General features: G+C 40.7%; 1 protein-coding gene across 1 annotated transcript in view; it reads left to right on the top strand.

The window, feature by feature from the left end:
• The window catches only part of kcnh3 (potassium voltage-gated channel, subfamily H (eag-related), member 3), a 604,827-nt gene that overhangs the window by 328,844 nt on the left and 250,670 nt on the right, over positions 1 to 25,313 (top strand). The window contains exons 4-5 of the mRNA XM_059966998.1: positions 9,214 to 9,344; positions 24,054 to 24,303. Coding sequence (XP_059822981.1) covers positions 9,214 to 9,344; positions 24,054 to 24,303 — 381 coding nt within the window. The remainder of the gene's footprint in view (positions 1 to 9,213; positions 9,345 to 24,053; positions 24,304 to 25,313) is intronic.

Consider the following 25,313-nt stretch of genomic DNA (forward strand, 5'->3'; position numbering starts at 1 on the left):
CAGCAGTGAAAATGATTTTGAAGGTCTAGCTCAGCAGAATACTTTCTAGATCTGGAAGATCTAGTAAAGTTTGTCGAGCACTTACAGCCAGAGGCAAAGGCTGAATTTCCACCCCGGATTTCAGTGGTGATGGATGACCTGGCCTACTGAGTATTTCCAGAATTTTCTGTTTTTATTCAATTCCAGTTCAACTCTTTTATCAGAAAGTGGTGTGGAACGTACGGTTTCCGTGATGCAAAACCTTCTGCTGAACTCAGATTTGCATTGTTCATTCTAAGTGTGCCTTCTCCCAGGAAATGATGAAGAATTCCGAATCAAGACCCTGTGCCAAGGAATAATGAGAGTAGAATTGTCCAATTAACATCGTCAGATTCAAATATTCAGAAAACCTGGAGGAATTTGAAAAGTACTATGTGAGATAAAAGAATAGTATAAAAAAAGGCAAGAAATAACATGAAAAAATGAGCATATAAATCACAAATAAACCTGACTGGAAAGCATAAATAAGTTTCTAAATAAATGCTTTGTATCTGTTTTCACTGAGGGGTGGGAGGAGAAAACACAGACACTCTAGTTGGGAAGGCAGCTAGTGAAAGATTATAACTAAGAAAAAATGATTATTCTTCAGTGCTTTTTAAAATGGAAGAATTACCAAGTTCAAATCAATTGTTATCTGGGATGTAAATGGAAGAAACTGAGGAAAGGGTATGTTTTAAACTGTCACTTTCTCATCCTCCTTGGCTGTTGACATAGAGTCAAATGATTGGAAGATAAACAACATGGTTATTTATGATTGGAGAAACAAATAAACAAATAGATCAAGTAGCTACAAGCTAATTGGCCTAACCCCAGTGATGGCAAATTCAGAGGGACCCTGTAACTCAAAATTCAGGAACTGTCAGCATGACTCTGTCCAGGGAAGATCGAGTTTGACTAAAAATTGAAATTTTTGTGAAAGCAGCAATGATAAATTAAAAGGATAGTGCTTTTAATGTAGGCATCAGGGATCAAAAAGGAAAAACAAATGAAAAGTGGCTGGTTGGACCCAAAATCGACAGTTGTGAGAAATAGACAATAGCTGTGGAATTCCAGATTGTTTGGTGCTTAGTATCTTTTTCTAATGAGGAAGTATATTTTTGCAGATGAAATGTGCTGCAGCTGGACAAATTTTGCTCAGCTTGGAAAATGCTGAGATTGAAATTAGTTAAAAGAAATCCCATTTGATGAGTGTTAATTTCTTGCTATTGTCAGTACCATACTTGTTCAAGTTGCAATAATATAGGCCTGATTTTATTCTCACAAATCAATGAATATGTTGTAAAAAAAAATCACTCCCTATTTGTACATAGTTCTTTCCTTTTGCTTGTTTTTTCTTTCCACTCTTTTCTCTAAGTGTATACCTCAGATAAATACCTTGTGGGGATTTGTGATATATATGATTATATGATATATATGTACAATGTCTGAAATACATCTTATGGAAATTTGTTTGATGATGAACTTCAATAAAAAAAAATCAATTACAAAAAACAAATAGCTGAATCATCATGACACCTTTTGAGTGGTTACTCCAAATTTATTTCTTACATTTTATGTGTCAGGCCCTGTTATAGATAAGATTTCGGTTTCTGTTGCAGTTTACACAAGAACAGGTTTAAGATTCCAAATCACCAGTTATTTCCTATGTTGTGGCTCAGTAGATAGTGACCCTCAGTCTGAGTCAGAAGACTGTGGGCTTAGGTGCTACTCCTGAAAGAGACCTGAGAAGAAACCTCTTCGCTGACTCTCCAATGTAGGATTGAATGAATGCTACACTGGCAGAGCTGTTGTCTTTCAGAACATATCAAACCCAGGCCCCTTTTGCTCCCTTTTTTTTCTTTCCCAAAATCGAGCAGGAGAGCCCCAGCCCAACAAAATTGTGCACTCAGCATCACTACAAACAGATCATTTCAGCTCAAGGATATAGTTGGTGATTTGGATGCTGGGAGCTTGCTTTGTGCATCTTCATGAGATATTGTCAATATCTCAGTACTTCAACAATGGCTTTATCAGCTATAACATAGCATTCTGGATTGAGACAAAAGTTGTGTAAGGCTTCAACAGGATCTAGCTCAAATGGGGAGGTAGGCCAGGGAATAGCAGATGTAATTTAATTTTGAAACTTGTGAAGTGATGCATTTTGGTAAGTCAAGCCCATGTGGGATATACACAGTGAATGGCGGTGTCCTTGGAACAGGGAGATCCAGGGGTATAAATATATGGTACCTTGAAAGCAGCAATGTGATTAGACAAGGTGGCAAAGATGGCAGAACTGAGTACGAGACCTGTGATTTTATTTACAATGACATAATGTCATGCTAGAAGCTGTACAAGATGCTAGTGAGACAACACCTGGAATATTGTATGCAGTTCTGGTAACTGCATTATAGGAAGGATATAATTAAGCCTAAGAGGGTACAGGAAAGATTCACAAGATATTAGCTTATAAAGATGTGTGAAATCATGAAGGGCATCGATAAGAGTGTCACAGTCTTCTTCCCAGTTTAGGGGAGTCTAAAACCAGAGGGCATAGATTTAAAGTGAGATGAGTGAGATTTAAGGGGCTCCTAGATGTGAGTTTTTTTTTCATGTAGAGGCTGCCAGGAGAAATAGTGGAGATGGATACAATTAAAACTACATTGGGACAGGCACGTGGATAGAAAATATTTAAGCCAAATGCAAGCAAATAGGATGAGCTCGGGAAGCCACCTTGGTTGGTGGGGTGCATTGGACTGAAGAGCCCCTTTCTGTGCTTTCTGCTTCTATGATTTTATTTTACTTAGCTATACTTGATACCTACAAGATGTCAGATCTGTGTGATGTTGTTGTTGTTCGTCCTTCGGAGTTGAAGACGACCACGACTTCTGTCAGGTGGAGGGTTTGTGACTATGGGTCCGGAGGTGACTGGTGAGGCCAATCCAGGCCCTGAAAGCTCGCCCACATGTGGGACACATGAGGGTAGGTGTTGCAGTGGAAGTGGAGGTAGCTTGAGCCTTGCGCGTAGCGCGTTTCCTCTGAGCCTCTGCCGTGCGTCTGATTTCTGCTGCATACGCTCCTTTAGTGGTCCTGCTCCACCAGGTTGGGCGGTCCAGAGCAAGCGATTCCCAGCTACTGGGATTGATGTTGAGGTCTTTGAGGGACACTTTGAGGCAGTCTTTGAAACGTTTCTTCTGCCCTCCAACTGAGTGCTTGCCCTGGCTCAGCTCTCCATACAGCAGCTGTTTTGGTAGTCGACTGTCAGACATCCTGATGACATGGCCAGCCCATCTGGCTTGGGCTTTCTGTAGGAGGGTGTTGACGCTGTGGGTGCTAGCCCGCTCCAGGACCTCCGTGTCTGGGACTTTGTCCTGCCATCGTACGTGGAGAAGTCTGCGGAGGCAGCTCAAGTGGAAGTGGTTGAGCTGTTTAGTGTGTCTGCTGTAGACAGTCCTGGTCTCGCTGGCATAGAGGAGGGTGGTGAGAACCACTGCTCGGTAGACCTTCAGCTTGGTGGTAAGGCTGAGTCCTCTCCGCTCCCATACATTCTCACGGAGTCTCCCAAAGGCGGCACTGGCTTTGGCAATTCTGTTGCTGATCTCTGCATCTATGTTCACCGCTCGTGATAGAGTACTGCCCAGATAAGTAAAGCGGTCGGCTGCCAGTAGCTTCTGCCCCTTTACTGTGATGTGTGGTTCCTGGTAGGGCTTTCCGGGTGTGGGCTGGTACATAACTTCAGTCTTTTTGGTGCTGATTGTAAGCCCAAAGTTGTCATAGGCTCATGAGAAGCAGTCCATTTCTCGCTGCATCTTCTGTTCTGTGCTGGCGTTGAGGGCACAATCAACAGCGAATAAGAGGTCTTTGACGACGGTCTCCTTTACCTTTGTAACAGCCTGTAGACGCCGGAGCTTCTGCACCATTCATGATGCAGAAGCTGACTGAGCTCTTCCAGTCTATGCAGAACGAAGGAAAGGTCCTGCAACAGTTGAAAGATGCCAGCATTGTCCACATCTACAAGAGGAAAGGCAACCATCAGTCTTGTGACAGTCACCGAGGCATCTCCCTCCTTTCCATAGCTGGGAAGATCTTGGCTCATGTCCTGCTTAATTGCCTTCTCCAACACCTTGAGCAAGGTCCCCTCCCAGAAAGCCAGTGTGGCTTCCGTGCAGAGCGTGGAACTGTCGACATGATATCTGCTGCACGCTAACTCCAGGAAAAATGTCAAGAGCAGCACATTGACCTCTTTGTGACCTTCGTCAATCTGACCAAGGCATTTGATACGGTCAGCAGAGATGGCTTATGGAAGATAATGGAGAAGTTTGGCTGCCCTAGCAGGTTCATCACGATTGTTTGGAAGTTCCACGATGGCATGATGGTGAAAGTTTTGGATGATGGTGACAAGTCAGAAGCCTTCCCAGTGACGAACGGTGTGAAGCAAGGATGCTTCACACCCCTACACTCTTTAGCATGGTCTTCTCTGCTATGCTGACTGATGCCTTCCATGATTGTCAGGATGGTATACACATCAGATACAGGACTGGCGGTGGACTACGTGATATAATAAAACATAGAAGGGAACAGTGCCAATGACAATTTCTAAATCGCAGAAAAATGATAAATTGGAACACCTGAAATTCATCCACAGAATACTGACAATACTCAAATGTCAATGAGCATTTGACCATAGAGAAACAGAGTTAATGTTTCAAGCAAATAGCCTTTCATTGGAATCTTGTTTTCTGAAATAATTGCATGTATTGTGCCAAATTGCAATGTAAGTATTAAGAGTACAACAGTTTAGTTTGCTGCCTCTTCCAAACTAGCCAAACAGACCACTATTTCTATAACAGCTTCACACTAAAAACTTGACTGTGACATCAACAGACATATACACAATACTTGGTAAAACTGAAAAAAATCCCAGAAGATGTACTGATAAATGGTTAATTTAAGATATGTCTGTGAAGATCAATGTTCAATGAATTTCAAACAGAACATTAACACTTATGAGGAATATATCTCTGAGCAAATTCATTCTAGTATTAAGGCAAGAAAAATGGCATATACTTAGAAACTAGGAAAAATAATGGACCAGTTGTCCCTTCAAACCTAATCCACCATTTAATATCATGATTGATCAGGTTCTACCTCACTTTCATCTACCCATGGTAACATTTTGCCTCCTGGCTTATTAAATGTCTCTCTGCCTCTGCTTTACAAATATTCAAAGACTTTGCTTCATTGGCAGTGAAGGGAGAGTGCCTGACCTTGACATTAAGGGAATTTTTGACCAAAAGTGGAATCTGGCAATTGGGCATCAAAGGGAAAAACACTTCAGTTGGAGTCTGATATCACAGAAAGGAATATGAACAAGAAGTTTTGGAACTTTTGGCGAGTTAGGCAGTTTCTGTTGAAAGAGAAACTGCATTGTTGTTCAGTTGGAGACCCCTTCTTAGCACTGGGAAGGGGAAAAATTATTAGCATTAAGATGCAGAGATGGGGCAGAGATGTTTAGACAAATCTTTGACAAAGTGAGGCCAGAGTTGTCCTGGGGATAGGTTGTAAAAATGGTCATCTGGAATATAGATTAAAGGGATAGTGGGGAATAGAGAGCATGGTCTTTTGTTCACAATATCTTTGAGGGCATGGATTTATTGGCATCACACAGTCCTGAAATGAAAAGACCTGCTGTTTATTTCCAGCATCTTGTACTTTTTCTCTGAATAAACGTCCATTTCATGTTTTAATCTCTCTCATTCTGCCAGAGGTGCAACGTTAATGGTTGTGATGGTGCAGAGAGGATTTCAATTCCACTTTTCAGAATAGGGTATATTTAAATTTAATTTTCCATCTGTTAGTCACAGTTGTCACAATATTTCTCCTCCATTGGATCCAGTAGAGGTTGTATTAGATTAAAATTGGATTCAATATCTCTCTCTCTCTCTCTCTCTCTCTGTGGGATTTACCAATTACTAAACTCCTGAAAATTGCAACTCTCCCGATCGCATTCCTAATTCATTACGGTATTGTGAGTTAATTCAGTAAACAACCACAGCATAGGTAAGATCCATTTGAGGAAGCAGATATTTGCTTAAATTGTTCAATTATTTAAAATGTTCAGATGTGATCATTAGAATTTTAATATTTATTCACTCATCTGCTATGAAGGAAAATTAAATAAATTTTTAGCTACAAAAGCATATGATAGGATTACTAATGACCAAACCACTGTATTCCAGATTAATTGTGACATTCTGATTAATCATAAAATGGAAATGACTAGGCTAATATGCTGTTATGATAGACTATGAAAGTCTCTGTATTCACAAATGTTAATACAATTCTTAAAAATTAATGAGTATTAAAATTAAAATGATTATTAATTTTAAAGACACTTAAACAAAAACATCAAGACAGATCTAAATACTGGGAGCACAATTAAGCATGTTTTAAGTTGATAATTAATTCTAATGTTAACTTTAATATGCTTCTTTTCCTCGAATCTACTACTTTCATTGAAGTATCTGGTATCACTGAACCTAACACTGATCTAAAAAATTGCACAACATGATCACATGGATTTAGATAGATAGATAGATAGATAGATAGATACTTTATTCATCCCCAAGGGGAAATTCAACATTTTTCCAGTGTCCCATACACTTATTGTAGCAAAACTAATTACATACAGTATTTAACTCAGTATAAATATGATATGCATCTAAAATCACCCTCCCAAAAAGCATTAATAAATAGCTTTTAAAAAGTTCTTAAATAGTTTACTAAAGTGCATTGAGTGGTAACTTAAGCTCAGTCCTAACCCCGGCACTTTAACATGTCTTGCTCCTGGTGGTTGAATTGTAGAGCCGAATGGCGTTGGGGAGTAATGATCTCTTCATCCTGTCTGAGGAGCATTGCATTGACAGCAACCTGCCGCTGAAGCTGCTTCTCAGTCTCTGGATGGTGCTGTGCAGAGGATGTTCAGGGTTTTCCGTGATTGACTGTAGCCTACTCAGCGCCCTCCGCTCTGTCACCGATGTCATACTCTCCAGTTCTGTGCCCACAACAGAGCCCGCCTTCCTTACCAGCTTATTAAGACATGAGGCGTCCCTCTTCTTAATGCTGCCTCCCCAGCACGCCACCACAAAGAAGAGGGCAGTCTCCACAACTGACCGATAGAACATCTTCAGCATCTCACTACAAACATTGAATGACGCCAGCCTTCTGAGGAAGTACAGTCGACTCTGTGCTTTCCTGCACAGGGCATCTGTGTTGGCAGTCCAGTCTAGCTTCTCGTCTAACTGCACTCCCAGATACTTGTAGGTCTTAACCTGCTCCACACATTCTCCATTAATGATCACTGGCTCAATATGAGGCCTAGATCTCCTAAAGTCCACCACCATCTCCTTGGTCTTGGTGATATTGAGACGCAGGTAGTTTGAGTTGCACCATATCACAAAGTCCTGCATCAGTTTCCTATACTCTTCCTCCTGACCATTCCTGACACACCCACTATGGCCGTGTCATCAGCAAACTTCTGCACATGGCAGGACTCCGAGTTATATTGGAAGTCTGATGTGTACAGGGTGAACAGGACCAGAGAGAGCACAGTCCCCTGCGGTGCTCCTGTGCTGCTGACCACCGTGTCAGACCTACAGTCTACAGTTTCTCAGTATTAATTCCTGAAGCTTGAGTTTTCATTGAGTGACTATTGATGTTCCTTCGGAAAACATCAAACAAGAAACTTTAAAATATTGTTTCTAATCATTGATTTAATATTTCAGCTTTTATTTTAAAGTTAAGCTTCCAGACTTTAATTTGTGCTTCATAAAATATTTGAAGTATTGGCTAAAAATGGGGGGTGTAACTTCCTCATTTGTTCAAAATTTTATTAAATGACAGCTTCTTGCAAAGTAGAATTGTGTGTAAGTTCAAAGTAAATTTATTATCAAACTATGTATATATCACCATATACTCCACTGAGATTCATTTTCTTGCAGGCATTCACAGTAGAATAAAGAACTAGAGCAGAAGCAAGAAAAACTACACACAAAGACTGACAAACAACCAATGCTGAAAAACAAAACTGTGTAAACACAAAAAAATAATAAATATTAAATAAATAATACTAAGAATGTGAGTGAAAGAGTCCTTGAAAATGCATTTAGAGTTCAGGTCTGTGAATTCATGTTGGTTCAGGAACCTAATGATTGATGAGTAATAATGGTTCCTGAATCTAGTGGTGTGGGTCCTAAGACTCTTGTACCTATTTCCTGACGGTAGCCTGGCCTGGATGGCGGGGGTTCCTGATGTTGGACGCTGTCTTTCATGCAGCATACCTTGTAGATGTGCTCAGTGGTGGGGAGGGCTTTTCCTCTGATGGATCAGGCTGCATCCACCACTTTTTGTAGGCTTTGATGTTTCTATACCAGGCCATAATGCAATGTCAGCACACTCTCCACTGTGCATCTTATAGGGGTTTGTCTGAGTTTTAGGTGACCTGCCGAATCTGTGCAAACTTCTAAGGGTGTGGAGTGGCTGTCGGCCTTTCTTTGTGGTGGCACTTAGGTGCTGGTTCCTGAGCTTCCGAATGAATCAGAGTCAGGTTTACTATGTCACAGAATGTATTAATTTTGCGGCAGCAGGACAATGCAATACATGATAAATATAGAAAAAAATGAATTACAGTAAGTATATGTATGTATGTTAAATAGTTAAATTAAGATGGGTATTGCAAAAAACAGAAATTTAAAGAAAGGTAGTGAGGTAGTGTTCATGGGTTCAATGTCCAATTAGGAATTGGATAGCAGAGGGGAAGAAGCTGTTCCTGACTCACGAGTGTGTGCCTTCAAGCTTCTGGACCTCCTTCGGAATGGTAACTATGAGAGGAGGGCATGTCCTGGGTGGTGGAGGTCCTTGATGATGGAAGCCACTTTTCTGAGGCATTGCTCCTTGAAGACGCCTTGGATGCTACAGAGGTGGTACCCATGATGGAGCTGATTAATTTCACAAGTTTCTAAAACTTACTTCAATCCTGTGCATAGTACCCACCACCGGCCATACCAAACGGTGATATAACCAGTCAGAGTACTCTACATAGTACATCTAGTGCTAACGTTCGCGCACAAAAAGTAGCCTCTTTGTGTATTGCCATATTACGATAATTTTCCGTTAATCTCTATTTCTTATTACTTGCAGATGATTTGGAAATCTACAAAAACACAAGGCCACCAGGTTTCAATGCTAACAGGAGAAGGAGTCGAGCTGTGTTATACCATCTGTCAGGACACTTGCAGAAGCAGGACAAGAGCAAGCTGAAGTTAAATAATGTATGTAAAATAACATAGCTAAAGAATGTAACATCTACAAAGGTCTTTTTCCTTTGGTTATTATTCTGGTGATCAGCACATGACACAGGAAGGTAACTTCTCTGTAGTGGGATGAAGCAAAAATATCACATGGCCAAAATGTCTGTATTGTTTTTTATTTTCTTTCAGGCATTTGCTACTCTTGATTAAGCTTGACATATGATTCTCCTTTTGTGCTGAAGGTGGGGGGTATCAACACTGGAACACTTACTACGTTGTTCCTCTGTCCATTATCAAGCAGCGAGTAAGAAACAATATGGTCAGATGTGGTGTCGAACCTCCTTTTGCTCTGCCCCTTTTTGTGTTGTTTAACTTCATGAGAATAACTCCTGCTATGCTGGTATGATCTCTCAACATACTCCACACCAACATATCCTTGCATTCTTCCTGACTTGTATTGCAGTTTAGTATTGTTTTAAACGGAACTCGGTTGTGGTCATGTATTTACTGTGGAATTGTATGCCAGGGCACTTTAGAATGCAACCAAGACCTAAGTTAGATACTGAGCATTATGTGGAAGTAAGATCCCATTATTCAATTTTCACAGCTAGAGAAGAAATGGTGGAGCATTCTCTAGCAGAACTGCCACAGTAGTGAAGCAGTTAGTGCGAAACTATCACAGCTTGGAGTGTCAGAGTTCAGAGTTCAGTTCCAACGTTATCAATAAGGAGCCCGTGCATCCTTCAGATGGAATTTGTGCGATTTCTTCAGGAGCTTCAGATTCCCCCCACACAGTAAGTAGGTTAATTGGTCATTGTAAATTGTCCTGTGATTAGGCTAGGGTTAAGTCAGGAGGTGCAGCTCGAAGAGCCAGAACGTCTATTGTGTGCCACATCTCAATAATAATAATAATAAACAAAACTTATTTTAGATGAACCTAGTTATTCTCTTGGAGTATTTTGAAAGAGGTATCTCTTCATCAGGGGTAACATTTACCATTCAACCAGACTAGCTTTGTTTTATCCTGGGGAACATCATATGGCAATCCAGTGTGACACAAGGAAAAAAGAACATCTTTGTTTTAATATACTACAACATTTTTGAGAGATTACTTAATGCCCATTATGAGCAACAATAAAGTCAAGTCGATACTTTATCAAAGTAAGGACGCAAAAGAGATGGATCAACATTTCTCTTTAAGCTGAAATTGTGATTTCATCCAATATGTGCCATGTTGTAAGACATGGGCAATCACGGTGTACACCATGATTGTTCTTGTCAAATGTTTCTACAGAATAGTTTGCCATTGCCTTCTTCTGGGAGCTGTCTTTACAAGACGGATATCCCCAGCCGTTATCAATAGTCTTCAGGGATTGGCTGCCTGGCGTCAGTGGTCGCATAACCAGGACTTGTGCTATGTACCAGCTGCTCATACGACCATCCAGCACCATGGCTTCTAATCAGTGGGGGCGAGGGGGATAAGGAAGTGCTATACTTTGCCCAAGGGTGACCTGCAGGCTAGCAGAGAGAAGGAGCACCTTACACCTCCTTTAGTAGAGACATATATCTACCCTTTCCACCCAAGTACTGTAGCTCAGTAATATTAATAATAATGGTAGTCCTTATTTTAGACTGGCTTCATTTATGTGTTTTTCAGAGACGGTGTATGAACCAAGTCAGGGGTCATCCTATCAGGAATCGATGGGTTAATATTCACTTAGATTAAAATAAAAAGGAGGAGGCTTAGTGCAATAAATTGTTGCAGAATTTGCCAATCTATCTAGCTCTGTTCCCAATCGAACATTGTAAAGAGATAAGCTGCTTGGCATGAGATTTCTGGTCTCTTGTGTTTATATTTAGCTGGAGAGAGGAAGCAGTAGTGTATATCTGCACCTGCTCTCATTCATGGGGAACAGCTGAATATCTGGAGCTGATTGCAGGGTGTTAGTAACAAAGCTGCAATTAATAAAAGCCATGCAACATGGGAATGTCACACAGAGCTCAAATTTCACCCCAATTTCAGTTGCACTGCAGAAGATCCTTGCTATGACTCACTCATGTTTTAAGAGATGTTTTGAAGTCTCACACTGTGAGTCTTCAATGGGGGTAGATCTTGTGATAATTGATTACAAGATATTTGGCTCTTACACAGAATGTTAATACAGTATAGGAAGTAGTGATGCTCGCTAAAGGGGAAATATTGATTCATAAAAATCTATGTTTTAAATCCTATAGCAACATAACAAATAGCAGGTGTTTTGTGTGATTCTCACCCATTCTTATACGCGATGGTCGTTATTAATGCACAAGCCCATTTAGTAAATGTAAATCAAAGTATAAGAAATCAAGTCAAACTAGACCACGTCCTTATTCAGAGTCCAGCAGTGTTAATTCTGTGGTGAACCAGAAGTAGGATCCCTAACTGACCAAACATCACATCTGGATCATACACTGACCAATGGAGATTCTGCCGCTGTTTCTTATCTCTCTGCAACTCTTTTTGTGGGTAAAGTTGGTGATTTGAGAAGTGCAGAAACTCTGTACATGTTCCTGAGTTTTCAGGTTTACTTCGATGCGGTGTTCTATTTTTCTTGACCAGAACAATTCACAGTTTGCAGTTCTGGAAAACAACACAACCCCTATGTAACAGGATTATTTGTAACTTTCAGAATATCAGGAGGAGTAGGATTGATTTGGCTCAAGAAGTATTTTTTGGCTCAAATAATTCAACTGAAGTTGCTGACTTCTGTTACTGATTTGTCATAGAAAGGTTCTGCATTATAAGAATGATGTGATAATTTAATGCTGCCTGCAGCACTGCAAGATCACCGTTGGAATGTTGTAAAATAATATGTTATGTATATGCCGCATAGTTTTCTACAAAGCACCAAATGGTTCTTTGGACATTTCAGATATCTGTTATTTCTCAGTGGCTCACTTTAATTTAACTAATTTTAAGGCAGGGTAAGCTGCATTCATCATGATTTCTTGTAGTTTAAGCCATTTCAGTGGTGCCACAAGGTATGGTAACAAACAAAGAGCTTTAAGAATCTGTCATTGCTGTGTCATTATGTATTATCTTTCAATATTATATAGCAAAAATAATTATAAATACAATGGAACAAGACAAGGGGTTCCATCCCCATTACTCTGATCCACTGCTTGATTAGATCATGATTGATATGTATTTGAATTAATTATTATATGAAAATAAATAATTTAAAAATTTGTATTTACAATAACGAAAAGAAGCTTAGGTGTTTGAAATGTCCTCACTTTGCTGTTCTTTATGTTTCATATTTTGGGTTTAACTGTAAAATGCATGCTTTCTTTTCATTTCTCTTTAATAATGCATGCTTGCAAAATAAGGGAAAAGAGAACTCAAAGTTTGGCAAGCGGTCCAGACAAGAACAATCCCTCAGTTCCCAATTTGTGAGTAAAAACACTGTTATGATGCACAAATGGAAATCCGCATCATAACCCCGTGGAAGAAAAAGTCACTGCTTTTTCACTTGAATCAACTGATAGCTTCCCTGTTTTTCCTGATTTAAATCTGTTCAATGAGAGGTCTGCAGGAGGTATTAAGGACAAGTTTTTAAACTGAAATATGTGTAAGTAAAGGGAAGGGATTATTAAGTGTGGAAGTCCGGCTGTTACTGCTAGTCTATTTTAGAGGACCTAAAATCTCAAAGATCTTTAAAAATTGTAGCTTGCGATAATCGGTTTTACTGTTTACTTTTGTTTTTTCTAGTTGTTTCATCCTTAAGGTGCAATATCCATCCAAGATAGATCAAGTTGGATGCAGAAATACAACAGTTATAGAGTGTATTGATCAAATACACAAAATGAATGTATACAATGTAATACAATTCAAGGATATGGCCTGGAATAAAAGACAGATTTAACAACATTCGATAGCCTTTGATCGGTAGTATTGCAAACTGGAAGAAAGCAGATGAGGGTCAAGGGTTATAGGGTTGGACAACCCTAAGGTTGAACAGAATCAATTCTGACATTGAAGTAGCAAAGAAGGAGCAGCTGATAGCAAACCTCAGTCAGAAGCCACATTCCCATCATGGTAGGGAAGACTATACAAACTGGATGAGGTCACATAAGATCCAATAGGTTTGGGGATAATTTTCAATGTCCAGCAGCAGGCATGGGAGATGCAATAATTTTCTGAATCTAGTATTCAAAGATTAAGATGGGCATATCTATGTTTCCCAAAATGCATGCCACATAAAAAGTTGTATTCCTGAGTCACAAGTTCCTATGACTTTATGAAACGATGGCAAAGGCATCCTGTATCATTGCACCATTGAAAGTCTTGTCAAATCCTGTACAATGCTAATACCAGAAATATACTCTTTACTGTAATCATAGTATATTTGTGTAATTTGTGTAGGTTCTCAAAAGTTATTGCTTCTCAAGACTGCATATAGTACCCACTGCTAACTGCCCTTGATCTGCTCCCATAATGCTGCTGATCAGGAAAACTCAAAGACTTTGACCTTGTTATAGAAATGGTAATATAGATCCCAGGTGGGACAGTATCTTCCTAAAATGAAGTTGCCAATATGGTAAGTACACGCCCCATCCTTCCTGCACATGGACGACTGCATTGGTGCTGCTTCCTGCACACACAGTGAGCTCATCAATTGCATCAGCTTTGCCTCCAGCCTATTTAGTTAATCCATCTCTGATACCTCGCTCCCATTTCTAGGTCCTTCTGACTCCATCTCTGGAGACAGATTGCCTACTGATGTCTTTTACGAACACACTGACTCTCACAGTTATCTTGACTGTTCCTCTTCCCATCCTGTCACTTGTAAAAATGTCATTCCCTTCTCTCAGTTCATCTGCCTCCTCCACATCTGTTCTCAGGATGAGACTTTCCTTCCTGGAACATCCAAGATGTCCTCCTTTTTCAGAAAGCAGGGATCCCCTTCCCCCACAATCACTGCTACTCTCACCCAAATTTCCTCAATTTCCTGTATGACTGCTTTCACACCATCGTCCCTTGACATAACAAGGATAGGGTTTCCCTTGGCCTCAACTACCATCCTATGAACCACCATATTCAGCACATCATTCTCCAGAACTTCCACCATCTTCAACCGAATTCCACCATCTTCAAATGGATCCCACCACTTGGCTTATCTTGTCCCCACCACACCCCAGCTTTCCACAGGAATTACTCTCTCCAGTCCACTTATCCCTTCCCATAGATCTCCCTCCTGGTGCTTAACATTGCAGTCGTGACAAATGAACCCACACCCCTTACCTCACCACCATTCAAGTCCTCAAACAGTCCTTCCAGGTGAGGCAACACTTCATCTGTGAGTCTTATTGGGTCATTTATTGCATCCAATGCCTCCTCTGTGTTGGTGAGAAAAGACACACATTAAGGAACCACTTCTTCAAGCGGTTCCCTCACTCTGCCTGTCACAACAGCCAGGATGTCGTGATGGTGACCATTTCAATTCAACGTCCCATTCCTACCCAACATGTCTGTCAACAGCCTCCTCAACCATCACTGAGGCCAAATGTAGGTTGAAAGAGCAACATCTCACATCTCCAACCTGATGGCATGAGCATTAATTTACTAATTACCAGTAACCACTCCCCTGTTTTATCTACCCCTCCTGTTGTTCTCCTTCATTCAGATGGCCTTCTCACCTCCTCTCTTCCCCTCATCCACCCTTCTGTCCTGCCCATCACCTCCCTCTGGTTGCCCATCTCCTTCCCTTTATTTGATGGACAATTATCCTCTCCTATCAGATTGCTACTACAGCTCTTTACCTCTTCCACCTATTGCCTCCCATCTTCTCAAATCGTCTCCCTCCCCCACCCATCTATTCACCTTCCCTCTCGCTTGGACTCACCTGTCTCCTGCCAGCTTGTACTCCTCCTCCTCCCCCCCCCCCACTTCATATTCAGGCTTCTGCCCTCTTCCCTTCTAGTCCCGATGAAATGTTTGGCCCAAGACGTGGACTGTTCTTTTCTCTCCATAGATGCTGCCTGACCTGATGAGTTCCTCACAAATTTTGTGTGTGTTGCTCAAGCTTTCCTGCATCTGCAAAATCTCTAGAGTTTCTAATTAAAGTGTACTTTTTCTCTGCATTACCACCCCTCTCAATCAATTCCCCTTACCTCCTCTCCTCCTCACCATTACATACCTGTGCCCATTGCCTAACTTTCTCCTTCTAATCTTCATCACCATCCTCTGCACTGCCTCATTTTTCCAGTTCCCAGCCTCATCTGTACCCTCACCTTATCATGTATCTCCCCCATGTACCCTCAATATACCCTTCCTTCCAATCCCCTGACAACATCACATCCTCCATTGCTCTCCATGTACCCTCTAATCACAGTCCCATCCTCTCCCTTTCCCTCACCATCCCTATTCCTAACATGCTCCCATTTTCCTGCCCCTCCCACACCTCTCCTCACCCATCCACCTACTCCTTAAATGTTTGAATAGCATGACCATTTTGCCTCCCGCTCTGCTAATGTATATTACGAATATGGCAGTTGCAGTTCGCATAATAGTACTGTTTACTTTCCCCTTCGCTTTTCAGCTGGTACTATTTTTAACTCAGCACTAACTTGTTTCGAGCAGACAAACAACATTTCACCAATTTCAAAATCAATGCTATATGATGTAAAGACAACATTTGTATATTGTGCTTTGGAGGGAGAATCAAGAACTTGGTTTTTGAAGTGTTGCGAATACTGTTTTTGCTCTTGATGAGTAAAGGTTTTGACAAATGAAAAGGAAAAATGTAAATGATCTCAATTTATTTGTCATGGGAGCACCATCCCAAGGAATTCCTTTTTCAAAGTTCAAAGTACATTTATTATCAAAGTGTGCATACTATATGCAACCTTGAGATTACATGCAGCCACAAAGCAAAGAAATCCGATAGAACCCATTAAAAATAGAACTCTATCAAGCACCCATATGTCAAAAAAAAGTCATACGAACAATAAAGGAAGCAAATAATGTTCATGCAAGGGAGTCCACAATCATAAAGCCAGTCACAACCGATCCAGGAGCCCATTAGTTGTATGCTGCAGAGACGAGTAAACCGTGCAAGCAGTAAGCTGAACACTTGCCTCTGACACTGACACTCTGTCCTCTTCAAACTGGTCCCACGCTTAAATCAGCCAAACAGTTCCTTGCTCTCAGACTCAGAAAGCCTTTTCAGTGTTTTTCTCCCCTAACCCCACAGTTAGACAAAAATCACTGGAGTTCCCAACGAAACAAGAAGGGTCCAGGATCCAGGAAATTTGGGAAGTCCTGTTAAAGTACCTTGGACAAGTAACGTCAGTGTATTTATGGGGAGACTGGACAAGTACATGAAGAAATGGAGATCAGAAGCTTAAGTGATGTTACCTGAAGAAAGACCAGAGAAGCCTTATGTGGAAGAGGGGCTGGTTGGGCAAATAGCATGCTAGTGATGTGCTATTTATCACATATGACTTTTCTGTTATTTCCCAAATGTCCTTGTCAAGAAGGTTTAACTCAGTTATCCACATCACTATTTATACCTCTTAGGATTCTGTTCTACCATATTTTATAAGACCATAAGATTTAGGAGCAGAAATAGGCCATTTGGCCCATTAAGTCTGCTCTGCCATTCAATCATGGGCTGATCCACTTCATCCAGTCATCCCCACTCCTCTGCTTTCACCCCATATCCTTCAATGCCCTGGCTAATCAAGAACAAAGTTTTCTCAGCTATTGCATCAGGGTTGAGTAACAAGGGACGGATACACAAGTGAAGATGTTTCTGACAACTGGAGATCTGGAATGGAGCTGGGATTTGTCTACTCTCTAGCAGTTATTTTAGATACATTGGAGATGTGCACCCACTTTGGAGGGACTGATAAAATAAGGCAAAGAGCTTTGCAATTCATTTTTTGAAGTTGATAAACAGTTTCTTTAAATGGCAAAAACTAATCTTCATGATTTTTAAGCAGATTTTACTTGCGCAAATAAAGCATATGTACCTTTGGTTATAGAGTTACAGAGTAGAGAAATGCACCAGTTACATTCAAACCGGTATACGCACATATCTACAGGGTGCACTTCCCAAAAACATTTCTCCTATCCCTTTAGAACAGAGGTTCCCAACCTTTTTTATGCCAAGGACCAATGCCATTAACCAACAGGTCTGTGGACCTCAGATCGGGAGCCACTGCTCTAGAACCTTCCTCACATCCATCCTTCTGTGTGCCTCGTGTATGTCTTCTATCTCCTCCAAACACTGAGAAATGGAAATCATCCATGGCAGGCTTCACTAGTGTCAAGACAAACAGTTCCCTTGTGTTACTCTGTGATAATCTCTTTTGGTAAATCCCACAGTTTAATTTATTAGCAGCTTTTATATGTTGGGAATCATGAGCAGGTAGTTGGTGATTAAATGGACCTTCCCATTCTCTTTTACTGAGTAATTCTTGATTCCATGCACCTCCAAAGTTTTTCCGAGATCCCACCCAGATGTCTATGCTTGGCTGAGACTCAAGCCTTGATCAAAAGCCCAAAGTAAATTTATTATCTAAGTACGTGAATACAACCCTGAGATTTGTTTTCTTGAAGGCGTACACAATAAATCCAAGAAACACAATAGGATCAATGAAAGACCACAGGACAGAAAAACAAGCAATATAGAAAAGACAACAAACTCTGCAAATACAAAAGAATAAATAAATAAGCAATAATTAGCAAAAACATGAGAAGAAGAGTCCTTAAAAGTGAGTCCATAGGTTGCGAGGACAATCCTCACAATTCTCCACAACCTCCATGCTTAGTCACCTGCTTTACTCACTTTACAGGTATGACTGTGAGACTAAACACAGCTCAAATGCCATATTTATGTTTGCTGATGACACCACTGGTGAATGCCACATCAAAGGTGGTGACAAATTAGGATATAGGAGGGAGATTAAAAATCTGGCTGAGTGGTACCACAACAAGCTCGCCCTGAACGTCGGCAAGACCAAAGAGCTGATTATTGACTTCACAAGGAGGAAATCAAAGGTCCATGAGCCAGTCCTCATCAAGGGATCAGTGGTGAAAAGGATCAGCAACTTTAAATTCCTGAGTGTTATCATTTCAGAGGATCTGCCCTGGGCCCAGCACTTAATTGCCATTATGAAGAAACCACAACTACACCTCTACTTCCTTAGGAGTTTGCAAATATTCAGCATTACATCTAAAACTCTGACAAACTTGTACAGATGTGTAATGCAGATTGGAAAATCCTGCAATATGGCACAGTCTGTCATGGGTAAAGTCCTGTCACAAGAAAGCAGCATCACTGCTTCTCTCCCAGATGAGCTAAATCTCTTTTACTCTCGATTCACTGTTGCCAACACTGAGGAGACCTGCAGGTGATGTGACCGGTAGCTTGGTCATCTCTGAGGCCAAAGTACGCAGGTGTTTCCAACGGGTGGACAGTCGCAAGGCCGCGGGACCAGACGGCATCCCAGGGCGGGTACTCAGAGTGTGTACTAGCCCTCTCCCAGTATAGAGTGCCCTCCTGCTTCAAAACATCCACCATTATTCCTGTACCCAAAAAGACCAAGGTAACATGTCTGAACGACTGGCATCCTGTCGACTCACCTCATTATTAAGCAAGTGCTTTGAGAGGCTGGTCAAGGGCTACATGTGCAGCATGCTACAACCAACACTGCAATTCACCTACCAATGCACCCAATCGACAGATGATGCAATAGTCACAGCTCTGCACACCGTCCTTACACATCTGGAGAAGAGGGATGTAATGTGAGAAATCCGTTCTTGGAGTACAGTTCTGCATTCAATTCCCTCCAGGCTCGGCAAGAAGCTCAGAGACCTCAACCTTCCTCCTGCCTTGTGCAGTTGAATCCTGGACTTGCTGTCAGATCGCCAGCAGGTGGTAAGAGTGGGCTCCCTCACCTCTGCCCCTCTGACCCTCAACACAAGTGTCCCTCAGGTCTGAATACTAAGTCCCCTCCTTTACTCTCGGTTTTCCCATGACTGTGTTACCACCCACAGCTCCAATCTGCTAATTAAATTTGCCAATGACACTGTACTGATTGGCCTAATCTCAGTTAATAACGAGGCAGTCTACAGGGAAGTCATCACCCCAACACAGTGGTGTCAAGAAAACAACCTCTCCCTCAATATTGTAAAAACAAAGGAGCTGGTTGTGGACTGCAGGAGGAATGGAGACAGGTTAACCCCTATGGACATCAATGGATCTGGGGTTGAGAGAGTGAACAGCTTTAAGTTCCTTGGCATAAACATCACTGAGAATCTCACATGGTCTGTACATACCGGCTGTGTGGTGAAAAAAGCACAACAGCGCCTTTCACTGCAGATGGTTGAAGAAGTTTGGCATGGGTCCCCAAATCCTAAGAACTTTCTACAGGGGTACAATTGAGAACATCCTGACTGGCTGCATCACTGCCTGGTATGAGAGCTGTATCTCCCTTATTCGCAGGACTCTGCAGAGAGTGGTGCCGACAGCCCAGCGCACCTGTAGATGTGAACTCCCCACTATTCAGGACACTTACAAAGACAGGTATGTAAAAGGGACTCAAAGGATCACTGGGGACTTGAGTTACCCCAACCACAAACTGTTCCAGCTGCTACCATCCAGGAAATTCTACCGCACCATAAAAGCCAGGACCAAAAGGCTCTGGGACAGCTTCTTCCACCAGGCCCTCAGACTGATTAACTCATGCTGACCCAACTGTATTTCTATGTTATATTGACTGTCCTGTTGTGCACACTATTTATTATTAATTACTATAAATTGCACATTGCACATTTAGATGGAGACGTAATGTAAAGATTTTTACTCTTCATATAAATGAAGGATGTAAATAATAAAGTCAATTCAATTCAATTGGATCCCTCCAATTTGCTGCCTGGTACAATAGGTCCACAACAGTTGCCATTTCTTTGGCTTTTCACTCAAACCCTGGAACAGCTGTACAGTAAAGATGCATACAAGAAACTCTTTATTGACTACAGTTCAGCATTCAATACCATTATATCTTCAGAAGTAATCCATAAGCTTCAAAACCTTGGCCTCATTACCTCCTTGTGCAACTGGATCCTCAATGTCCTCACTTGCAGACCCCAGTCCATTTGGATTGGCAATAACATCTCCTCCACAAACACCATCAGTACAGATGCACCATAACTCCTGTTGCTGTCTCTACATCGGAGCCTGTCTTTCCTCCATACTTGGGTTCTGATATTGCCAGCACACACCGTGAAAATTCGGCATGACATATAATACTTTGACAAACTTTTATAGATGTATGGTGGAGAGTGCAGTATATTAACTGGTTGTATCATGGACTAAAATGGAAAATCTAATAAAAAGTTTTGGATACAGCCCAGTCCATCACAGGTGGAACTCTCCCCACCATTGAGCACATCGACAAGGAGCACTATTGCAGGAAAGTAGCGTCAATCATTGAGGACACCACTACCTTGACCACACTGTCATATCACTACAGCCATCAGGAAGAAGGGACTGGAGTCTCAGGACTCACACCAACAGGTTCAAGAATAGTTACTACTCCTCAACCATCAGGTTGTTGAACCAGTGGGGATAACTTCCCTAACTTCCACTTGCCCCATCACTGAACTGTTCCCACAACTTCTGGACTCACTTTCAAGGATTCTTCATCTCAAGTTCTTGATAATTATTATTTGTTTTCCTTTGTATTTGAACAATTTGTTGTCTTTTGCGCATTGGTTATTTGTCCTGTTGGATGGTTCATTGATTCTATTGTGTTTCTTGGATTTTCTGAGCATGCCCAGAAGAAAACAAATCTCGGGTTTGTAAGTAGTGGTGTATATGTACTAAATTTACTTTGAACTTTGATCCATTCCAGATCAGTAAATAAAGTCACAGCCTTAGTATCCAGATTTTGAACATACAGCAATCCTATGATTTGATGTTGGGATTGGCTTTGAGATACCCTCATTTAATGTATTGTTGGTGTTCTCTAGTGAAAAGGTCAAATGTCATCATTCTGGCTGTATGTGTGTTGTTCCAACTTGACACAATATTTTCATGCTCTTGTTTCGAAATGTTATCTGCCTAAGCAGCTTTGTAATTTCTGCAGCTGCACCTGCAGAATTGTCATCAACTGCCTTATTCCCCAAATCCACTCTTGCCTTTCTCTCCCCCGCCCCACTTGCCACCCCATTAACGTTGCAATCAGAATTTTGACTTGATTACAAAAATAAGGACAAATGCAAGGAATTGGTCTTTCATGATTGTATTTTAGAAATGTTGAATACTAGAGATGCTGCATTTAAGATGTGAGGGGTAAGGTCAAAGAGCCAGTTTTTTTTACACAGAGTGGTGGGTGTCTGAATTGTACTACCAGGGGAGGTAGTAAAGGCAGATTTGAATGATAAGTGCATGAATTTGCAGACAATAGAGCAATATGCATATTGTGGAGACAGAAACAATTAGTTTAGTTAGGCATTTAATTACTAGTTTAATTATTTCAGCGCAACATTTTTGGCCAAAGGGCCTGTTGCTATGCTGTACCATCTGAAAACCCCACATGCCAGGTTGGTTCACCATCTACAACTGATCTTGTCACTTTGCCATTGCTGCCATAATAAGCAGTTTTGTATGAAATGCAGACCACCACAATGGGCATCACCAGTATGTCCCTTTTCACCAGTGCTCATGACATTCCAGTTTCATTATCTCATCTACATACTTCTTGTTCACATCGTGAACAAATTGCAGCTGCATTTGCATTTTGCCAAATTTAAATTTCTCTCCAAGCTGTAATAACAAGTGCTCATTCCACATCAAAAGCCAGGGAATACTGCGTTAAGTTTGACACTTCCAGTCAAGCTTGAGTTCCTTCAGGCAGACTTTGCCTGAAGGGCAGACAAGGTGTGTGCAATTACCAACAGTTCATGGTAGTTCAACTTCTGGATCATTGTGGAGAGCTGTCACACAATCTGTCCCTATATCGCTAGGGCTTCACCTGATGCATACACATTACCACACCATTGCTGATTAATCCATTCTTGCTGAACTTCTGTAAATGTGTCCTACACCAGTGCTTGTGTTTGCTTCAATATTTTATCCAGTTGCTATCATAGTTGTCTGCAAACCACTTCATGTCACTACCTATTAACAGAATTGCAATTATGTTTTCTTCAGTGACTCCTTAGCGTACATTTTTATGATTATTAATGAGGTTTACTGTCTTATTGTCCTGACACCTGTAGTCTGTCACCTCCTATAGTTATTATGCTGTCCTGGCTTTTCCAGCTGATGCTAGGTATCCTGTTTTACAATTGAAACAATAAATTGTCTATAAAGGATGCAGTTGAGCTGAACAATTGTCCTGATGACAGTAGAAGGGTTTCCCACCAAAGCTGTCTTTCTGCATCCACGTGATTCAATTGTGATGACCTTATCTTCAGGCTTGCAAACTGTTTGCTGAAATACATACATACAGTGTTCACAGAAAAAAATATGTTATTCAGGCATGGCAGCAATGACTTTGCATGCCCTGTCAAAGGTGGAATCCTGCATGTGGAAGAGATCTAACTGAATGTGCTCATCTGCAAGTCTGCAGATAAGTCAATCTATCAGCACTTCATTTTGCTGCAAAATATACTGTGAAGTTGTATTCCGTAATTGAGTTACATGCATATTGTTTCTTAAGGCCTGTGGTTGTTTATGCTATCTTTATAAATCTCAAAGAGTTTTGATATTCTTGAGTTAAAATTAATTTGTAACATTTCAACAACTACACTGAATGGGAAATTATTTGCCCTGCAAAATGCAAGAACTCTATCACCATTAGTGTGACACCTTTTCATTCCTAAATCACCTTATTAATGCAAAGTCACACTCACCTATCATTTCTGTAATATTGCTAGCACAGAAAAACACATTCAATTGTCCTACATGTTTAATTTCAGTGAATTGCATAAAAAGAAATGCAAATTATTTTGCTTGAACATGGTTCCTAGTTCACCAGTGTTAAACAGAAAATTAATTTGTCTCTGCTATCATTTGGACCGCTCACTTAATCTCTCCTTGTATTATCTTTACAATGCACTGGTCCCATCTTCAGGATTTACAGTGCCTCATTATTTAGAGTCATCCACAAATTTGGATATACAAAGCTCTTTTCCTTCATTGATAAATGTTTAAATATCTGTGGCAAAAAACCACTCCTCATGTAACAGCATTGGCAAATTGTGTCCTACAAAGATTATTCCACGTGCCCCTATTTTCTACCTCCTACCTGTTAACCATTTCAAAGCCAAACACATTTATTGTCAAAGAATGTTTAAACTATACACCTTGAAATTTGTCTGCTTACAGGCAATCGCAAAACAAGAAACTCTAATTACCCAATTTTCTAAAAAAACAACCAAAAACCACTGTGCAGAGAAAGAGAGAGAAAAAGAAAAAAAAACAAGTTGTCCAAACAATAGAAGCAAGCCAGTGGTATCCTGAATCAGACCAAGTCCCAGATCCGCAGCCGGAGTAGGCCCAAGCCTAGTTAGAGCCTTGTTTTGCCTTTATCTATGATTGGTGCGCAATTGGGATCTTCATATTCCAATTAAGTTTCAGAATAATTACTGTATTTTGAATGTTTGGAAATTATCTTGGAGGCAGTTGTAACAGTACATAAAGCAATTTTTGTTCTTTTCTTTGTTCTAAACAGAATGTATTTGGAGAAAAGCCAGCACTCCCAGAATATAAAGTTGCAGCCATTCAGAAATCCAGGTTTATTCTGCTCCATTATGGCACTTTCAAAGCCGGATGGGACTGGTTGATCCTCTTGGCAACGTTTTACGTTGCGGTGACTGTTCCGTACAATGTCTGCTTCAGCGTCGGCAGAGATGATCACCCTGCTGCTTCAAGGAACCCACCCAGCGTGAGTGACATCTTCGTGGAGATCCTCTTCATGCTTGGTAAGAACTTGATCTCAAATTAAAATGTATCCCCAAACAAGCCCAGTGAATACCAGTAGCATAGGGACCCAGAAGTCTCTGGGGAGTTGCATATTTATAAGGAATTTTCTATGGTGCAGGAACCTTTGAATGACCCCAAAGATGAATATTGTGGACCACTTTGCACAAGTGGTCATGCTGCACCATCTTCTCTGAGCCTTGTGCTCCATACTACCTTCACTGAGAAAGTAGAATGTTAATGATCATCACGCTGCCCCATCACAAACAATTACATTCATGAGCCGATGGCATTTAAACACATTTTCATATCATTGCCATTTAGACTAAAATAATAGCCCACATAATCTGACAGCAGTGCGATTTGTTGTGCTGAGACTGTTTTCTTTAAACATGTTTGTTTGGTTATTTCGGTTTCTCTTTATTTTCCCTCCTATGCTGCTTTGAATGATTTGCAAGTAAAATTGGATTAAAACCCATGAGTTGGTGTTGGGAATCTCTGATTACAGAAACATATAAACTGACAAGCCAACTTTTAATCAAGCTGACTGATGGACATAATAGGAAATAATACAATGGTGGATAACACTACAACAATACTTCTTTCAAAGAAGAGTAATTAACTGGATAAATCATATTCACTGGACACCAGGGATTAAAACTGGTCTCTTTTCCCATTGTTTTAAAGCTCACATGATAAATAAATTCTAATGACTATGCAGAGGAGTTCAGAATATATGTTCTAAATCTCTTACATTCAGCTTGGAAAAACTAGCACAAATTAACCTACATTTTCAAATTAGATCTCGTAAAGATGAATCTTTAAATAAGCAGATTATATGGTGCCAAACTACACTTCTCAGAGTTGTACAGGTAACATTTTTCTTTCTGCTATTCTCAGTGTAGAGTTAAAGCAATTGTTCGGTTTGATTCCATCTTTGTACCTTACCGACAAGGAAGTCCACGAGCTCCCACTCAGTCTTGTTAGAAGGATGAGGAATTCAAAATGGTTT

This window comes from Hypanus sabinus, chromosome 4, assembly GCF_030144855.1.
Source record: "Hypanus sabinus isolate sHypSab1 chromosome 4, sHypSab1.hap1, whole genome shotgun sequence".
NCBI classification, from domain to species: domain Eukaryota; kingdom Metazoa; phylum Chordata; class Chondrichthyes; order Myliobatiformes; family Dasyatidae; genus Hypanus; species Hypanus sabinus.